At 46.2% G+C, this 19,558-nt stretch overlaps 1 protein-coding gene, 1 long non-coding RNA gene and 1 pseudogene across 5 annotated transcripts in view; 2 read left to right on the top strand and 1 right to left on the bottom strand.

Annotated features, from left to right (window-relative positions):
• Positions 1-3,158: 3,158 nt before the first annotated feature.
• On the top strand, positions 3,159-3,661 carry LOC101009362 (annotated as a pseudogene).
• A 3,714-nt stretch (positions 3,662-7,375) lies between these two features.
• The window catches only part of TMCC2 (transmembrane and coiled-coil domain family 2), a 44,218-nt gene continuing 32,035 nt past the window's right edge, over positions 7,376-19,558 (top strand). Inside the window, exon 1 of one of the 4 annotated variants that reach the window (XM_003893227.3) lies at positions 7,376-8,236. In XM_003893227.3, the coding sequence (XP_003893276.1) occupies positions 8,030-8,236 (207 nt within the window). In that variant the 5' untranslated portion in view covers positions 7,376-8,029. Of the gene's footprint in view, positions 8,237-8,875; positions 9,549-19,558 lie in introns of those variants that run through there. The other 3 variants (XM_009188958.3, XM_009188973.4, XM_009188978.4) reach the window with 3 other exon arrangements.
• LOC103878423 lies at positions 13,042-16,212 on the bottom strand. Its single transcript, XR_004179004.1, has 3 exons — positions 16,126-16,212; positions 15,460-15,600; positions 13,042-13,399 (listed from the first exon to the last, which is right to left on the bottom strand). It is a non-coding gene; the product is annotated as an uncharacterized LOC103878423 (long non-coding RNA).

The following is a 19,558-nucleotide window of genomic DNA, read 5'->3' as shown; positions in this document are numbered from 1 at the left end:
GTTACCTAAGGCAAGTTTTATATCTTCTTTGAGCCTCAGTTTCGTTACTGTAAAGTGATACTTAACCTACGAAGTTTTTGTTTTGTTTTGTTTTTGAGACGGAGTCTTGCTCTGTCACCAGGCTGGAGTGCAGTGGCACGATCTTGGCTCACTGCAACCTCTGCATCCCGGGCTCAAGTGATTCTCTTGCCTCAGCCTCCTGAGTAGCTGGGATTACAGGTGCATACCATCATGCCCGACTAATTTTTGTATTTTTAGTAGAGATGGGGTTTCACCATGTTGGCCAGGATGGTCTCGATATCTTGACCTCGTGATCCGCCTGCCTTGGCCTCCCAAAGTGCTGGGATTACAGGCAGGAGCCACTGCGCCTGGCCACAAAGTTTGTTTTATGGACTAAATGGGAAGGTGTGTTATGCATATAGTAAGTGCTCAACTAATTAATACATCAACACATATAATCAACCAAGTCTTCCCCTACATCAGTGGTTCTCAAACTGCAATGTACATATATCACTTAGGAAACATGTCTAAAAAGCAGAGTTTCAGGCTCCACCCCCAGAAATTCGGTTTCTATCAGGTTGGAATGGGGCCTGGGAATCTGCACATATAACTAAATTTCAAGGTGATTATGTTGCTGGTAGTCCATGAACCATACTTTTAGAAAGACTACCCTACAGTCTCAGAGAATAAAGAGAAGAAAAATAATTCCATTTTAATATGCCATACAACTCTATAGCATGCAGATATATAATTAAAGAGATCCAAATATTGAATGTTCTATTTTCAAGATGATATTTAGTTCTTCCTTACTTAAAAGAATGAGAATCATCCTAAAGAATATTTTATCCTTTTAACATTCATGATATAGATGAATGTGTGAAAATACCTCTTTTGGGGAGTCATCTTGATCCCTCACAGAGATCTCTCCTCCGGACCTTGGTACTTAATTAGCTCCCCTTGGAGTGTTGGCAGGCATTACCATTTCAATCTTGTGTTGTTAATTGACATTTCATCTGTATCTCATCTCCCCAACTGGACTTTAAGGCAGGACCAATGTCTTTTATTGTTCTATATCCCCCACAAGTGTATTATAAAGCCTTTGTACACGATATGTTTCATAAATATATGTGAACGAATGTAGAGCTATTGAATTGCAGACTAATATTAATTAGAGTATTACTTGCCATAAAGTGACTCAAAATTATAGTTGTGAAAAGGTGAGCTATTAGGCTTTTAGGCTTAGAGTAGGGGTGTCCAATCTTTTGGCTTCCCTAGGCTACACTGGAAGAAGAAGAGTTGTCTTGAGCCATAAATAAAATACACTAACGATAGCTGATAAGCTTAAAAAAAAAAGGAAAAATGTAATAGAGAAACATATAATAATGTTGAAAATGCTTCTGAGTATGTGATGGGTTTTTTTTTGTTGTTTTGTTTTTTGTTTTTGAGACAGAGTTTTGCTCTTGTTGCCCAGGCTGGAGCCAGGCCACATGATGTTTTAAGAAACATGAAGCCAGGCCACATGATGTTTTAAGAAAGTTTACAGGCCCGGCACAGTGGCTCACGCCTGTAATCCCAGCACTTTGGGAGGCCAAGGCAGGCAGATCACCTGAGGTCGGAAGTTCGAGACCAGCCTGACCAACACTCTACTAAAAATATGAAATTAGCCAGGCGTGATGGCGTGTCCTTTAATCCCAGCTACCTGGGAGGCTGAAGTAGGAGGATCGCTTGAACCTGGGAGGCGGAGGTTGCAGTGAGCCGAGATTGCGCCACTATGCTCCAGCCTGGGCAACAAGAGCAAAACTCAAAAAAAAAAAAAAAAAAAAAAAAAAAAGAAAGTTTACAAATTTGTGTTGTGCCTCATTCAAAGCCGTACTAGGCTGCATGCAGTCCGTGGGCTGGGGGTTGAACACGCTTGCTTTAGAGTCAGACGGAGCTCAGTACAGATCTTGGACCTATTTGTAAGTGCTGTAACTTCTCTAAGCCTATTTCTCATTTGTAGAGTAGGAATGACACTTACTTTGTAGGGTTGTTTCAGGAGAGTGTTAACAAGGTTCCTAGCAAAACGTCAAACACCTGCGGTTCTCTTTAAATGGTGGAGACTTGCTCTTACTATTATATCTAAAAGTACCACATAGGATTATACATAGAACTGCCCATAGATATTTATTTTCAGATGTAAAATAATAAACAATCGATTCTCTCTGAGCAAAGCTGATATTTTCTCTTTCTTTTTAAGGTCTAGAATTTTCAGCTTTAAGTAACAGATTGTCCAGAGATTTGTATGGATTCCCTATAGAGATGGGAAAGGGCACAAAGCAGCCATTTTACCAGTCCCAGGCTTTCACACATAGTAGTACAATCAGGGTTTAAGTTTATGCTTCACAGTCCTCCTCTGTTCATTGCCACGATTATCATTTTTTCTCCCATTACAGAGAAGCAACCAGAATAAAGAATATGCATCCTACCTGAAATAAGAAGCAGGAACTTCCTGCTGTTTCATATTACAGATAGGAGATTCACCCACCCCAGGAATGAAACAGACATTGGAATTTCCTGTGTAAGTCTTAGGGATGCTGTGAGAGAAATGATCACAAGGTTAGTAATTTGGGTTTGCTTACTCCTTTAAAACATTGCCAGTTTGAGCCAGGCATGGTGGCTCACGCCTGTAATCCCAGCACTTTGGGAGGCCGAGGCGGGCAGATCACCTGAGGTCAGGTGTTCAAGACCAGCCTGGCCAACATGGAGAAACCCCGTCTCTACTAACAATGCAAAAAATTAGTCAGGCGTGGTGGCAGATGCCTGTAATCCCAGCTACTCGGGAGGCTGAGGCAGGAGAATCGCTTGAACCCGGGAGGCAGAGGTTGCAGTGAGCCAAGATCATGCCACTGCTCTCCAGCCTGGGCAACAGAGTGAGACTCCATCTCAAAAAAAAAAAAAAAAAAAACCTTGCCAGTTTGGTATCAGAGATTCTGTGTTTTGAATGAAATAATGTATGCAATTTCTGCATAAATATAGTAATGGCAGCTTTATTTCTAAAGGCAAAAAATTATGTCAAAGAATAAGGTGGATAGTATGTTAAACCATGATATCTTCAGTTGACAGAACCAGAACATTAAGCAGTCATTTAAAATGTTTACTTAAGCCTTTTGCGGCCATCACCGAAGCAGGAGGGGCCAAAATGAAGTTTAATCCCTTTGTGACTTCCGACGGAAGCAAGAATCGCAAAAGGCATTTCAATGCACCTTCCCACATTCGCAGGAAGATTATGTCTTCCCCTTTTTCCAAAGAGCTGAGACAGAAGTACAACGTGCGATCCATGCCCATCCGAAAGGATGATGAAGTTCAGGTTGTACAAGGACACTATAAGGTCAGCAAATTGGCAAAGTAGTGCAGGTTTACAGGAAGAAATATGTTATCTACATTGAATGGGTGCAGCGGGAAAAGGCTAATGGCACAACTGTCCACGTAGGCATTCACCCCAGCAAGGTGGTTCTCACTAGGGTAAAACTGGACAAAGACCGCAAAAAGATCCTTGAACGGAAAGCCAAATCTCGCCAAGTAGGAAAGGAAAAGGGCAAATACGAGGAAGAAACAATTGAGAAGATGCAGGAATAAAGTAATCTTATGTAAAAGCTTTGATTAAAACTTGAAACAAAAAAAAGTTTACTTAAACATATGGAATATGGCCAATAATATATGGAATAATATGAGAAAAGGTAATAATGTCAGAAATGCTGCTGAGTACATTTCAAGTAAAAAAATAGGATAAAATTTGGTTTAGGCTAAGAGTTTTCTCCAATCAGGAGTGATACAGAGCCTTCCTGGTCCTCCCTTCCTTTTACAATAGCCAATAAAAAGCCTGTACTTAGGTGGTGGGATTGTGACAATGTCAACAATCCAGGCAATCTTTCTAAGGATTATTTGCGTAGTTTACTACTCCTAATCCAACAGAACTCAATTTCTTTTAAGGAGTGCATTGAGTGGAAGTGGTCATCTCCAACAAAAAGGGAAGAGAATTACATTAACAAAGGAGTATGTGCAATGATATTGGTATCAAAATTCAGTGACCAAAATTGTTATATCTAGTCCCTCTAGAGAGTACTTTTACCTTTGAATCACTCTACTCAGTATGTTAAACCTTAAAATAGCACACTGACAACCATTTATCCATTTGATGTTTAAAATTTTTTTAAGTATTGCTATGGAATAGGACATAGAATTGCCTTGGATAATCTGCAAGCTTCTTACTATTGGCAAAAAGAGAAGCCTTTTATTTTTCAGACCTAACTGCTTTTACAAAAAGAAGGAAAACAAAACAAAACCCTACTCTACACTTTGTTGATCTTGGCACCTTATCCTCTATAATGAAAGCTTCAACCATTTATCAAACTAAATGAACTAGGTGTTGACAAGAGAGCAGGATTCCATAATTCTGCCCTTTATACTTCTTGTTTATATACTTATTGGTTTAGCAAATTTGATACTACCAGAGTGTTCCCTTTCATTAGTTTAACTGGGATTTCTGTTCACAAAAACCATTCAGCTTAGTGGGATAATTCTTTCTCATATGGCGTATGGGGGGCTTGACCAAGTTAATTATTTTTGTTTCACTTAGGTTTACTGCACATATACCATGTGTCAAGCATTTTCACATGCATTATCTACCTTAATCCTCACAATAACCAGTGAAGATAGATAGTATTAGCCCCCGTTTATAGATGAGAAAACCGAGAGTGAAAGAGGTTAAGCTCACAAGAAGTAACCGAACTAGAATGCTTACATGAATTTTCTGACACCAAGACCAATATTCTTCCCACTAAATCATGCTATTTCCTTACAATTAACTAGGTGTGCCAAAATAGAATGGAAATGCTACTCCTACATAGAAAATATAATCACTCGTATTGTGTGTCTGCAAACTTTTGTCTTATCTTGAATATCAAAACATAATTTGTGCCTATATTTTCCCAGAGAAACATAGAACGATAGAATAATCCAATGCTTTAAACAAAATTTCGACCAACCAAAGTACTTCCAAGTTCTGATTTTCTTAGGTGCTCAAGAATTTACGGCGGCTAATGAAAATTTGCCATTGGCTTCAAATTGGTGGTTATAGGTCACTCAGGTCTCTACACAGACTTCTCATCCAAACTTCTTTGGCAGTAGCATATTTATTCCATAATATGACACTCAGTGAAACTCAGAAATCAGTGGGACACATTTGAACTCCCGAAGATAGAAGCATTGGAGTGAAACGTGCAACGCTTTTGAAACTGGATGACATGTGTGGTCAAAGCTATGGCCCTTCACTCTTTGCTAGGCAATGTCCAAGTGCTTTCCATATATTACCCAACATCCTGTATGGTAGGTACTGTCATTATCCCTACTTCCAAATAACCCGGAAACTGGAACATGAAGAGGTTAGATAACCTGTTCCCACTCACATGGTTAGTGAAGAGCAGAGAGAGGATTTGTCGCCAGTCTGGCCACAGAGCCTGAGCTCTTAACCATTATGCTATGCTGCCTCTCCAAAATGGAATGTAAAGTATTAGCTGATTTTATGAAACACACCACAGACTTTTTTGCTGACCTGAATCATACCTTGCAAATATGGCAAGTAGAAAATGTGGCTGTCATGCTGTATGTATATAATACAAAAACCAAACTTAAGACCAACTTTTATCTAGTATAGAAACAAGGCATAATTCAAAATTATAATGCTCTCTGCTTCCTTAAACGAGACCAAATCCCTTCCTTAAACCAAATCCCTTCACTTTCCTTTGGCTTCAAGTTAGGTCATGAACATGTGTCAATGCATGCTCACCATTTGCTGGCCACCACGTGCCCCTCAAGACTTGCTCAGGGTCTTTGGGGCCTCTGCACTTACCTGGACCAAGTCAGGCAGGGAGCAGTATATTCCTCTGCTTGAAACCTTGCACCATGGGAACCTGCCCCCTCCGGTTCTGTCTAGTCCTGCCCACGGTCTACACTGGCATCCTGCCATCCCCTCACCATTGAAAATGCTAAATAAAGGCTTATAGCTTTGTGTTTCCACATTGTGCTTGATTCTTTGTGGTAGATGTGGGGGGTGGTTCTACATTCCCAGCCCATCCTAAATTCCTATCTTCTATAAGTGGAGCTGCCTAGTTTAGAAAGTAGCTGCTTGGCTGAAGTAAATTCTTAACAAATTAGTCTCTTCTAGGATACACATTAAAATGAGTGGTTGGAATGGGAAGAAGACAGAACAGAGTCAAGAAACTCCGACTAGTGAGACTGAAGTGAGGCTACAATGTCATGATGGGTGTGAAAGAGATGGGCAAACTGTAAAATCCTTTAGAGACCGTGTGGTCCCTTCACTGTCTAGGCCAGTGGTTCTCAAAGGGTAGCGTGTGTCAGAATTACCTGGAGGGCTTGTCAAAACACAGATTTCTTGGCTCACTACTTCTGATTCTGTAGGTCTGGCTGGTGGCCAATAATTTGCATTTCTATCAAGTTCCCGGGTGATGCTGAAGCTGCTAGTCCAAGGACCACAATTTGAGAACCACTAGTTGCTGGATGAGTAAAATCCTTTGTGTCCACAGGAGGCATACAATAGACACTCAGATCGGGTTGTTATTATTACTACTCTCCATATCTTGGTAACCCCAACGTTTGCTCTCTTCTGCTTCCAGATTACTCAGCAGTTTGGCTGAGATTTATGCAAAGAGAGATAGCATTCCTTTTCTACACTTCTATATGTAGCAACCTCCTGCCATTAATACCCTTTCTTATTTAAAAGCTGCTTCGCAGTTTGTATGGAACTCTCACATACGTTATTGTGTTTTTATATGAAATTCTTCCCAATTTCTGAGCATAAATTATGCCAAGTAAAGTCTCATTAAGAAATATGCACTTAAAGCGGGGGACGGGGCGATGAGGAGTGAGGAGAGAACACCCCCTCCCCTTAGCATTTGCAGCTCTGAATGTAGGCATAGGTTTAACTCAGACCAAGTATTCTAGAGGGGATAGGTGTCTCCCTTATGGATAGAAGGTGCAAAGTTAGAGCCCCAAAAAGCAGTGATAATAAACATCCCTCTTGTGCCCCTTCTCGCCAAATAAAGCGAATGGGTGGAGGAAATCCCGGGCAAGCCCTCCTCGGCAGGGTCCCTCAAGCTGGCGCCGAAACTGCGACTCCCACGCCGGCTGCCCTGGCCCCTGCGCGGCAGCCCGCTCTCCGCAATGCAAAAACGCAGCAGCATCGCCCTGCAGCCCTCTCCTGGGGGATCGCACGGTGCAACCAACCCTAAAAACGTGGCCGCGCGACGCCCCCTCAGCCCCGCGGGCTTCCCATTGGCCGGTTGCCGCTGTCACTCCCTCTTAGCCTCGCCTTCCCGCTCCCGGGCGGAGGCAGCCGGGCGGGGTAGGTTGCGCGCTCGCCGCGGGCTCGGGCCGCGGCCGCCGCTTTGCAGCAGGCAGCGCGTCGGGCGGGGAGCGGGGCGCGCGGGCCGGGGAGGGGGCCGGGCGCGCTGCGGCCTCCGCCGCCGGCCCATGCGGGGCAGGGGCCGGTTGCAGGGCCGGGAACAGCAGCCGGCGCCGAGGGCGGCCGACTAGGACCTGCCCGGCCGGCTGCCCCGCGCCCCGCCTCGCCCCGCAGCCCGGCCGGCCGAGAGGGATGCGCTGTGCCGCCCAGCTCCTCTCCGTCCTCCCGGTGCCCTGAAGCAGAAAGTTTGGGGGCCAGGGGTTGTCTCCCTTCTCCCTCCTGCAATGACTGCCCAAGGACTCTTGCTGCCCAGCGTCGACTGTGACCTGTCTTCGCTCCCCAGGTCGAAATGAACTATTCCAAGCTGTAACCAAGGCTCCCCCTTCTCGTCCCTCCCTCACCCGCCTTTAAGAATTTTTTTTTTTTAATTCGAGAAATCGTGGTCTGCCATCTCCCCTCCTTGTTAATAATTTAGACCCCAGGCCTCATTTCTGAGTATAAGAGGGGGTGCGGTCTTCCCCAAGACGGCGCGCTGAAAGGACAGATTCCCCTTGCCGACCCACATACAACATGAAGAGGTGCAGATCGGACGAGCTGCAGCAACAACAGGGCGAAGAGGATGGAGCTGGGCTGGAAGATGCCGCTTCCCACCTGCCGGGCGCGGACCTCCGGCCCGGGGAGACCACGGGTGCTAACTCTGCTGGCGGGCCAACTTCAGACGCTGGCGCTGCCGCGGCGCCCAACCCAGGTCCCCGAAGCAAGCCTCCTGATTTAAAGGTGAGCAGACCATCCCCCGCCAAGCCCAACCCGCGACTTAGCTCTTGCCACTCCACGCAGAAGTGCTTTAACAGGATACAAGTGAGGGGGGAAGTCAGGCAAAGGTCAGAGAGGATGAGCGGATGCTTGGCTGGCACCCCAGGGGGGACGTCAGGTACCATTTGTGCCTCTGTCTTTCAGCTCCATTTCAGGCCTCTGTGTTTGTTCCCCATTATTCAGCAAACGCTTTAGTGACTCACCCATCCGAGATTGTTTGAATAATGTGTGAAGTGCTATTCGCAGACAAAGGGCTGAAATCCAAGATGCTAACCAAAAAGTGGACAGCAGGTGACCATTAGTTTTCCTTGCTGAGTAAGTCTCTACCCATTGGGATCTTTTTTTTTTTTTCCTCGTGAGACGGAGTCTCGTTCTGTCGCCCAGGCTGGAGTGCAGTGGCGCGATCTCGGCCCACTGCCACCTCCGCCTCCTGAGTTCAAGCGATTCTCCTGTCTCAGCCTCCCGAGTAGCTGGGATTACAGGCACGCGCCACCACGCCCGGCCAATTTTTGTATTTTTAGTAGAGACGGGGTTTCACCATGTTGGCCAGGCTGGTCTTGAACTGCCCTCGGGTGATCCACCCGCCTTGGTCTCCCAAAGTGCTGGGATTACAGGCGTGAGCCGGCCCCATCGGGATCTTTGAGCGCCTTCCTGGATGAAGCTCAGTTTGCCGGTCTGTGAACAGGGGGTGTGGATTTCCTGCCGTTAGGTGGAGCCAGAGGTTAAGATAGTGCTTGGAGATCTCTCTGCCTGCTGCTGAACCAACCCCCAGGGTGGAGAACTGACAGGTGGTGGAGCAGTGCTTGGGCTGGTTTGGGGCCTCAGTTCAAGTTGCATACATGCTGAGACGGCAGCTAGAACCAGAAGCCGAAAGAACTGTTCACATGGAGATGTTTATTTTCTGGCCTGAGGTTGCCGAGACAATTGGCGAGCTGTCTTGAATATATCTCTATCAATTAAAACAGCAGCTGAGATAAATAATGCACCTTTGCCGGAACTGCCACAGGGACTGCAGGCTCAGGCTTCTCAAGCCAGCTCACCGTCTGGCTGAGCGAGATGTCAGCCCAAGGAAGGAACTTAGATGCCTTGGAGATTGATGCCTCAGTTATTTTCTCCAGAGAAGGTGCGGGGTCTGGGCTAGGGGAACGGAAAGGACTCCGCTGCATTTAATAAAGCCTGTATCCTATGGCAGCAGCCACTAAGGAGCTCACCAGAATAAGCCAATGACATTCCTCATTTGGCCTGAGCGGCTCAGAGTCAGGAAGTCAGAGCGCAGGTGAGTGTGTGTGCTCTTACCTGTGTATGTTACCTGTCTGTGTGCCTTGGGAAGGAGTGAAAAGGGGGACGACTAGGTTATTGTTATGTGTATTTTTTAAATTTTGCAGTAATTATTCAAATCTGACCTCTGGTTCTGCCGCTGTCCTTTTCAGAGCTTCGTGGCTAGCCTTATGTCTAGAGGATCTCTGTGGGATAGGCTCTCTCTGCACAGGAAGCTTGAGCTTTTGCCAGACCCAGGGAGTCCTTGGTGTTTATCTCTGCCGTCACCTGCGAGTCCATCCCATGTGGTCAGGAGGTGTAGTTCCTGTTTTAAGTGAGATGGTGAGGGGGAAGGGGTCCCTTGAATGCTGTTGTGGGGAGGAGGCTAGCCTGCTGCTGCTGACTTCAGCCTCATTCTGAACCGGTCCAGCAAACCCTGATTCTTTGACCAGATGAGACCCTCAGCTGAGTCTGTCAGAGGCGGTCTTGGAAATTCCCCACTCTCCAACTCAGGACAGCAGTGGAAACTGCTTTCGCCATTTATTCCCCCAGTTGCCTTCATGAGGAAGATAGGTTGGTCATGGCATGGGGGCTGCAGTGTCTCTGTAGAGGGATGCCTTAAGGGATGCCTTAAGCTTGTTCGTTTCCACTCTCCTGTATCATCTTTCTTTTTTTTCTTTTTTGGCGATGCCCTCATTCTGGTCAGGGGCAGATGTAGTAACAACTTTACATTTGGTATTAACTGCCGAACTGCCCTCAACCAGAATTGGAATCACTTGTAAGAAAAGAAGGTTCCCCCCCACCCTGCCCCCGATAAAACATACCACTGAACCCAGCAATGTGGACCCAGTAAGGAGCAGAAAACCCAGCGGCAGCCTGCTTGTGGGAGCTCAGGGAAACAGCAGGGCTTTTCCTGTTTATCTCTGTCTGCTTCATCACAACATGTTTACTACCGGGTGCAAGGGACTTCCAACCAGATGTGACTTGGGGACTTTCACAGTTTGATTTGGTGTGTGGTCTCAGGCAAATCACCCAACTTTTCTAAGCCTTTTTCTGGGGAAAGGGACTAAGAATATTGGAGAGTGTCCAAACTTATTTATTTAGAGACAGGATCTTGCTCTGTCACTCAGGCTAGAGTGCAGTGGCATGACCACGACTCACTGCAGTCTCAAACTCCCGGGTTCAAGTGATTCCCCAACCTCAGCCTCCCAAGTAGCTGGGACTACAGGCGCATGCCACCATGCCTGGTTAATTTTAAATTTTTTTGTAGAGACATGGTCTTGCTATATTGCCTAGGCTGGTCTCGAACTCCTGGGCTCAAGCAATCCTCCCACCTCAGCCTCCCAAAAAGCTGGGATTACAGGTGTGAGCCCACCATGCCCAGCCCCTCCAAACTTTCTGGAAAAGTTGTTTTCCAATACTGTTACAGTTTTCCAATGATAGAAAAATTCCATTATTGGCTCTGGAACTGGGTAGAAGTTGACTGGTTTTAGATTTGTTGGTGGTACCACAGAAGGGTGTTTAATTTTTAATGCTCCCTACCTCATCCCTGTGTTCGGTCAAGGCAGATAAGCAGTCTGGTTTGCTTTTGTTTTCATTTTAAACTTTGGAGATGATAACTTTTGGTACCTTAGCCCCACTTCTATTTTGTCATGACAGCTCCAGGCACTGTGATGAATTTAAGTGCATTGGAAGAAATCATCTTGGGGCAAACAAAAAAATAAGAGACTCTGTATAAAGCACCTCCATAGAGGTTGGGGAGGTAGGGGAAGAGGAGAGAATTTTTATCTTTGCCAAAGAGATCTGAATGGTGTTTAGTGACAGTCCGTGGTTTCAGGGGCTCCTATGGTCTGCCTCTGGTCCTTTAGCACTGTGGACCATCTTACTGTGCACTGTGAATTTCTGCTACAGTGCCCTGGGATCTGTGATTATAGGGTGGGAAGGGCCAGTGAAAAGTAGTAGTTAAGCAGCAATTTTAAAACTGTAATTGAAAAATAACCTAAAATTGGACATTGCCTCACAGGAGGCTCATGCAGATACATTGAGGGCCTTCTCAACTGTTCCACACACCTGTGGGACCTTCGGGGAAAATCCCAGTAGACACTCCTGCCAACAGGAGCGCAACAATTCAGTCCCATTCTTCAGCCACTTGCAGCTTGAATTCCTGTTGAACCACTCGAGTTCATGTTTCGATTCATTTGTCCTTATCGCCCAGTCTTTTGCTGCTAACAGATTCCCTGCTTGTTGGGAGAAGATACTGGGGTTGCTAAGCCACAGAGAGTGCTGGCTGACCAAAAGTACACCAGAATTCTACAGCAAGAAAACCCAGTTCCGTTGCATATGTGAGGAGACGGGGAGCTTAGGGGAATACTGCAGACAGGGAACACACATTCCTGTTAAAAATACAGCATACGGGCCAGGAGCGGTGGGTGGCTCATGCCAGTAATCCCAGCACTTTGGTAGGCCGAGGTTGGTGGATCATTTGAGGCTGGGAGTTTGAGACCATCCTTGCCAACATGGTAAAATCCTGTCTCTACTAAAAATACAAAAATTAGCCAAGTGCAGTGGCACACATCTGTAGTCCCAGCTACTTGGGAGGCTGAGGTGGGAGGATCGCCTGAGCCCAGGAGGTTGAGGCTGAGGCTGCAGTGAGCCATGATCATGCCACTGCACTCACGCCTAGGCTACAGAGCAAGACCCTATCTCAAAACAAAAACAAAAACAAAAAAACGTGTGAATGTGTGGTAGATACTTCTGAGGCCCAGGATGAGTGGCCAAGCTTAAGGGTGAGCTGGTTCTGTCCTGATATGTGATGGAAGCCTGAAGGCATGGGACGAAGTTACCGACCTCCCCACCTCTCTCACCCCTTATGCAGTGGGAAGCATTGACCCTTTCCTGAAAGGAGGTATCTGGGGATGCTGGCCCGGGCTTTCCCCCTGGACTTCCCCTAAGGTTCTCTTTCCTCTCACAAAAGCCCCTGTAAGTAATTTCCCCGGAGATTTCTGAGCAGTATTAATATCTTTCCCTGAAGAAAAAGGGGGAGCTCCAAATTCCATCATTCTCCTGGTTTGAAGCACTTTTGACTCAAGACTCATTTGGGTTCCAGCTCATGTTCTAGTCACACCATACACTGGTCTTCCTGCCTACTTAGTGAAGAGCAGGAAAAATAATTTGAAGCCAGATATCTGAGAGAAAGTCACAGCTGAGTCCTGTGTGGTTCTCCCTGCTGGCTCTCCACCTTTCCTGGTGGTCACAGGCAGCTTCCTCCCACTGTGAGTGGCCTGTGTTCCTTCAGTGCTCCTGCGGACAGCCCGCTAGAGAAGGGTTCATGCAGTCAGCAGATACTGACCACCTTCAGCAGGAAAGGTGCTGCTGAATTAAATTGTGAAACATGCTTATAAAAGTGCCTGAAAACATGTGTGCAGTTTAAATAACAGAAGCAAAACAGACACCTCGTCTACCCAAGTCAAGAAAAAAAAAAATTGACATTCCCGAGAAGCCCCTGCTTGTTTTCTATTTGTTTATTTCTTAGATATATATTTTTTCAAGGCTCAGGGTTTTGATAAAATTTATAGGTCTCAGTTTCTCCTTTTTTTTTTAAATGTTAGTCAAGCGAAGCAGTGGGAGTGGAGAGTTTCTTCATTTTTTAAATGAAGGAGAAGACAAACTACTTCATAAGAACGTGGGTGGGATGAAGATGTGTGCATTTCCTGGGGCTCTCCAGGAGCTTATGGTTGGGATGGCTCTCTGAGGGCCTGCTGCATCTTGAGGCCCCAGTAGATATGTTAAGGCTTGAAGATTCCTGCAATCTCAGGTGGGAGCCAGAAGCCTGGGGTAAGTTTCATCAGAGGAGGTAGAATTGAGGTATGCCTAAAAACAAAGAAATGGGAAATTGGTTATTTGGCCTCACCTCCAGGTGAGCTTCTAGGTCAAATAGGATGAAATACTTGCAAGAAAACCATAGTGGAAATACACATAAGTTTAAGGGTGCTTAATGCATCATGCAGTGCAATCAGAAACTTATGGGGGTTTATCAGGAAAGTTGTTCTGCAAGAGGTGGCTTTAGAGCAAGATTTTTTTTTTTTTTTTTTGAGATGGAGTCTCATTCTGTCTCGCTCAGGCTGGAGTGCAGTGGCGCAATATCGGCTCACTGCAGCCTCCACCTCCCGGGTTCAAGCGATTCTCCTGTCTCAGCCTCCCGAGTAGCTGGGACTACAGGCATGCACCACCATATCCAGCTAATTTTGTATTTTGAGTAGAGATGGGGTTTCATCATGTTTGCCAGGCTGGTCTGAAACTCCTGACCTCAGGTGATCTACTCTCTTTGGCCTCCCAAAGTGCTGGGATTATAAGCGTGAGCCACTGTGCACAGCCTAGGGCAGGATTTTAAAGAAGGGGTGGAACATTTATTACCAAACAAGAGAAGAGGGGCTTTCCAAATGGGGGGAGTGAGGTAGCAAGTGCTTTTGTAGGGTCTTTGCCCTGTTTGACTAGAATGGTCAGGAACAATGGAGGGTAGTGCAAATGCTGAAGTTATCTGTTTTGTCCCGCTTGTACCTTATGAGGCAGGCAGAGGGTTGGAAGGCCCAGGATTGCCCCATCCCCACCCCCTCCAACCTTCAGTAATATCCAGAGCAGCCCTGTATGTGGGCTCTGAGGGAACTGGTGACCGATGGGAAAGCATGTGGCAAACGAAGCTCCCTGTTCTCCTGCCACATATTGAGTTCTAGATTAATTCCCAGCTGCCCTAGTTGTTCTAGTGGGAACTGTCTGGCAGGCTCAGTATTTACAGAATGTGCTGCTTTTTGTGTATCTAATTGTGTCTTCACTGCCAATCCCATTAAGAATTTCCTTCAACAAGGAGTTGAAACATCTGATAGGACCTAAATTTTGGGTTGAAGTTTTAAAAGAGTATGGGGTTATCAGGAGCTGGGGAAAAGGGCTCAGGCAGCTTCTCAGTGGTGGTCTTAAAGGCCAACTCAAAACTCATTTCTGTTTTCATCTCTCCCTTAAGAAATGGCATCTGCCTTTGAAATCCCCGTAGACTACTAGCATGGTACATTTTTGGAATGAGGCCATAACTGGACAGGGTCCACCTTTGTCAGCCAAACACTGAAGTCTCTCTTCATGTAAGAAGTTAGAACAAAGCTGTTGGGGATAACAGGTATGTTTTGTGACTGTGCTAGAAAAACAGTTATTTGGCTGAGCGCAATGGCTCACGCCTGTAATCCCAGCACTTTGGGAGGCTGAGGCGGGGGGATCACGAGGTCAGCAGTTCGAGAGTAGCCTGGCCAGCATGGTGAAAACCCGTCTCTACTAAAAATATAAAAAATTAGCCAGGCATGGTGGTGTGCCCCTATAGTCCCAGCTGCTCGGGAGGCTAAGGCAGGAGATTTGCTTGAACCCAGCAGGCAGAGGTTGCAGTGAATCGAGATCACGCCATTGCACTCCAGCCTAGGCGACAGAGCAAGACTCTGTCTCAAAAAAAAAAAAAAAAAAAGAACAGTTATTTTCAAACCAAATGACTAAAGGCTTCCTTATGCCAGCCAGGTTAACTGAGTGATGTCCACCAGGGAAAACAAAGCTGGCTATAAGGACGTGAGCCCCCCGACCCGAGCCCTCCCTAAGCCATTCTTGAAGACATCACACATTCTGGCTCCTTGGCCTGTGTTCATCTCCTCCCAAGCCAACTCAATCTTGGCGGTTACTAAGATAATAGAGTGAGAAGAGGGTTTAAACTACAGCAGGAGAAATCTGAGTTAGACACAAGAAAAGGCTGTTGGAGCATTTGAAATATTTGTGAAAGGTTATGTCTTTGGAAAAGATAGCCATCTAAGGATTAAAATCACCTTTGTAAGATGGATTTGTAGAGACTTGGATAGTGGCTGCTCAGAAAATAAATGAACAAATGATTTACGTAGCAGTCTTACATGTTTGTGTTGAGGCCTCTACCAGGTAATGTTAGGGACACAGATGTAGGTGCTGTAGCTCCTGCTGTCCAGTCACACATATTGTCCTCAAAGGTTCCGTCCATCAGCAGGTGAGAAGTTGGATAACAGTTGGAGAGAGCACTGGAAGCGATGTCACAAGGCAGTACACGATTAATTGCAAAATGAGTGGTGCAGATAATGAGCGCTTATGTGTTCAGAGCAGGGTGAAATCGCTTCAGACTGGTGTGATCAGAGAGGTCTTTATGGAGTGGCGAGGTGGTGAAGGATGGGTAGGATGCAAAGAGGCAGAGAGAGGGCACACCATGCTGGGAACTTTAATAAAAGTCTTCTATGTTGGTGTGTGCTGAATCAGTTCTGCCTAAAGACATGGTGGATGAGGTGACCTTTTCCCACTTGCTTTGGCTCCAGGCAGAATTCTCTAAGCAATAAAGGAGAAAGGAATCAAAATAAAATTGAGAATGGGGAAATTATTTGCCTGTGTGCCCATGAGTTGAGACTTTTTTTTTTTTAATGTCAGCTGTGAGGCTGAGAAAGAAATAAATGATTCCAAAAAGCTTTCATCACTGGGTTTCCAATAGAAACTCCAAGTGGGCCTGAGCAGTTGCAGCTGCCTACTGTACACCACTGTGATCATCAGCACCAAACCTGGGGTAATGGTTCCGCTCCTGCTCCCGCCCAGGCTCCCCACCCAGAGCTTCTTAAGGGCAATTGGAGACTTCTTCAATCCACTTTGGATCCTGAGAGTAGAACTCTGTGGGTTTTTACAGTGATTAGTTCTCTAATGCTGGCCCTGTTTCCATAGAGACCCTATAAATAGAGGAACGTTGGCGACCTAGGCTGGCAAAGGCTCAGGGTGACCCAGTCACCCCACTGAACCCTCACAGCCAAACTGTTGGTAGGGCGGAAGGAGTTGCAAACCCAGGTAGGAGGAAGGGCTATGCAGTCAGCTGCCAGGTGGGATAATTAGCTATAGATTAGTGTGACTTTAAGCTTTCCTGGGATTTGTTGAGAACACGGGGACCTGTAAAAATTAGAAACCACTTTTGGTCATTTTTAACCAGATGGTGCCAATGACACTGTACCCCGAGGCATTTTAGTTTTGGATTTATGCAGCTGTGATTGCAGATTTTGGAGCAAACTTCCCCTTTGGGGGACCCACACCCAGGGAGAAAGACGGATGAAGCCCAACTGTTCAGAAACCACAGCCTTCTCAGGAAGGATCTTTCAGAAGCCATCTAGTCCTCCCTTTCTTCCTGAAAGGACAGTGTCACCCAAGGAGATGGGGTCCTTCCTGCCCTTTCAGATAGTTCCAGGGGAGGGACAGCCAACTCCCCTCACTTCCTTCCTCAGGGCAACTCACCCTGGAAGGCTCTCCTTTCTGACTGCCTTCTGGCCAATTCTGGGGACGGCACTTCTTGCTTCGGTCTTATGGATCATGAAAGCCCTGTTTGTGTCCCACCTCTCAGCTCTCTACTACATGGCTTCATTTGGCCACCAGAATGGTTTCTGGCAGCCAGGGAAAAGCAAAAGTCAATGTGGAAAAGCAAGTGACATTTTAGGAGCTGGAACCTGTTAGTCAGAGCAGGTGGTGCTTTCTGCTGCGTTGGCGGCTAAGTTCCCTTAAGCTAGTCACCATGGTTTTCCTCACTTCTGAAACTTGTAGCTGGTTATGTGTATGTGCTGAGTTTTTTTTTTTTTTTTTTAAACACTTACTGTGTTATGTCAAAACTCCTTAACCATCTCCTCCCTGACACCCACATAAAGAAGCGGCCCAGCCCATGCGTCACTTTGCTGTTCCCGCCTCGCACCTTATAAGTGAGGAAAAACCCCTTCATCTGGAGCAATCTCCTCTCTCCGCACATTGTTCTTTAACTTCTTTTTTGTTCTTTCCCTCCTGCCTGCCACAGACTTTGATAGACTCCTTGGTCTGCTGGGGCAAAGGTCCTGGGGTCTCCTGGTCACTTTCCTTAGGTTTCCTTCACCTGCAGGACAGCTCAGGGAGATGGGAAGTAAAGACTTTATAGTTGAGGGTCTTGTCCTATAACATGGGATGGGCAGATCACGACTGCAGTTCAGGGGACCTAACAACCCTTGACCCAGGCATTTTTGTTTTGCTCCTGCCTTTGATACTGTTCTGGGACGCGTGCAAATACCCTACCTACTTTAGTCTTGAAATCAGTATATGGGGCCGGGTGTGGTGGCTCATGCCTGTTATCTCAGCACTTTGGGAGGCCGAGGTGGGCGGATCACCTGAGGTCAGGAGTTTGAGACCAGCCTGGCCAACATGGTGAAACCCTATCTCTACTAAAAACACAAAAATTAGCCAGGTGTGGTGGCACACACCTGTAATCCCAGCTCCTCGGGAGGCTGAGGCAGGAGAAGTGCTTGAACGTGGGAGGTGGAGGTTGCAGTGAGCCAAGGTCACACCATTGCATTCCAGCCTGGGCAACAGAGCGAGACTCTGTCTCAAAAAAAAAAAAAAAAAAGAAAAGAAAAAAAAAAAGAAATCAGTGTATGGGCCCATGAAGGTAAATTCAATTAGAAGTTGGGGGTTTCTCTGTGTGGCTTGGATGAGCCACTTAGCTATGCTGTGCTTCCATTTCTTCATCTGCAAAATAGACTGATGCTATGATGTCTCACATTTCTAGCTCCTGAGATTAGGCTAGTGTCAGATTATGACAGTATAAATCAGAATGCACTTTGCAAAATGCTGTTGTATAAATTTTAAAAGCAAATTGACCAAAGATTTTAGGCTCCAAGGCAATACGGCAGACATTAGTGGCTGCCATAGCTCTCCCTGGCACCTCCACCGGCCTCCCAGGGATAGGGGAGAAGAAATGCCTCAGAACTCTAGGACCTCTGCTGAAGTCTTTAGAAGGGAAACTCTTTCTGCCTGAGTGGATCCTCAGTGTTGGAGAAGCCAGTTTCGGAATGGGGGGAGAAGAGGAAGATACCTGGAATAGAATGCTAGAAAGACAATTTGTATTATGGAATGTGACGATTTGGCAGAGGCAGCTGGGCAAATGCCAGAGCCAGCTGGCCCCATCACAGTACCTGGAGGGAGGTCTCGCATCAGCTTGGGCCTAGGGAAGAGGGAGGTGTCCTGGCGTGTCCCTGTTCTGGAGACTGCAGGATCTGGCCTGTTTCAAGTCCATGGCAGAGTTGACATCTTGGTTCTTCCCAGCACAGATTCAGGTGAGCCTTGTGATCCTGCCTCAAGCTGGCCCCCAGGGGATGGTAACTCCTGTGGGAAAACCTGGCATTGTGTAACTTAGCATCTCGAGGGCCGCCCCAGAATTCAGTTCTTGAGAGGGAATCGTGGTATCCTTAATTTCCTCATCTCTAAAAGGAGATGTTCCAGTTGTTGGTTTTGTTACTATTTAGGAAAACCAGATGGGATAATGCAGGATACAAAGCTTCTTTAAAATGAAAAACCGTTAGTTCGTGATGAGTTGTGATGATATAATTTATCTGGTCTGTAAAATGGGTGATGTAAGGGCCTCACCTACTTTGAAGATTCTGGGGATGCTCAAATGAGGTGAAAAATGAAAATCCTAATATTTTACACAAATACATAATGGTGTGGTTATTTGTATCCAGCTGTAAGTGCAGCCATCTACACAAACTCAAGGCTGAGTTATAAAGTAACCTAAGAGTGGGGTCAGCTCATTCAGAGGATGTCAGGTTGCTTTTTCTTGGTTTCTATATGGTCTAGATTTTCTGCTCTGTAAGGTTGTTTCTAGGGAAAAAAAAAGAAAATCCAGTCTGTGTAATTTTTTGGAACATTTTTTAAATGATTGAGGCTGCCTGGTAAGATTGTAGGTTGTTCATCACAGGAAATCCTGCTATGGCTCATTGAGTCCCACATGGCTGGGTCCTGAGTTTTCCTCTAAGGAGCTGCAGAATGTGAGGTGTCTCCTGGTCCTCCAAGTCTCACCCCTCCTCCCACTGGCTCCAAAGCTCTCATAGAGGGCTCAGCCTGGCCAGATAAGCCGTCCCCTGACAGAAGCAGCTGTCTGGAATTATCCCACAGTTGCTCGCCCTGGCAGGCCATCCAGCTGCCCCTCTGGGAGCAGTC

The sequence above is a fragment of the Papio anubis genome, chromosome 1 (genome assembly GCF_008728515.1).
Source record: "Papio anubis isolate 15944 chromosome 1, Panubis1.0, whole genome shotgun sequence".
NCBI classification, from domain to species: Eukaryota; Metazoa; Chordata; class Mammalia; order Primates; family Cercopithecidae; genus Papio; species Papio anubis.
The sequence above is the reverse complement of the archived record's forward strand: the minus strand, read 5'-3'. Positions and strand labels throughout refer to the sequence as shown.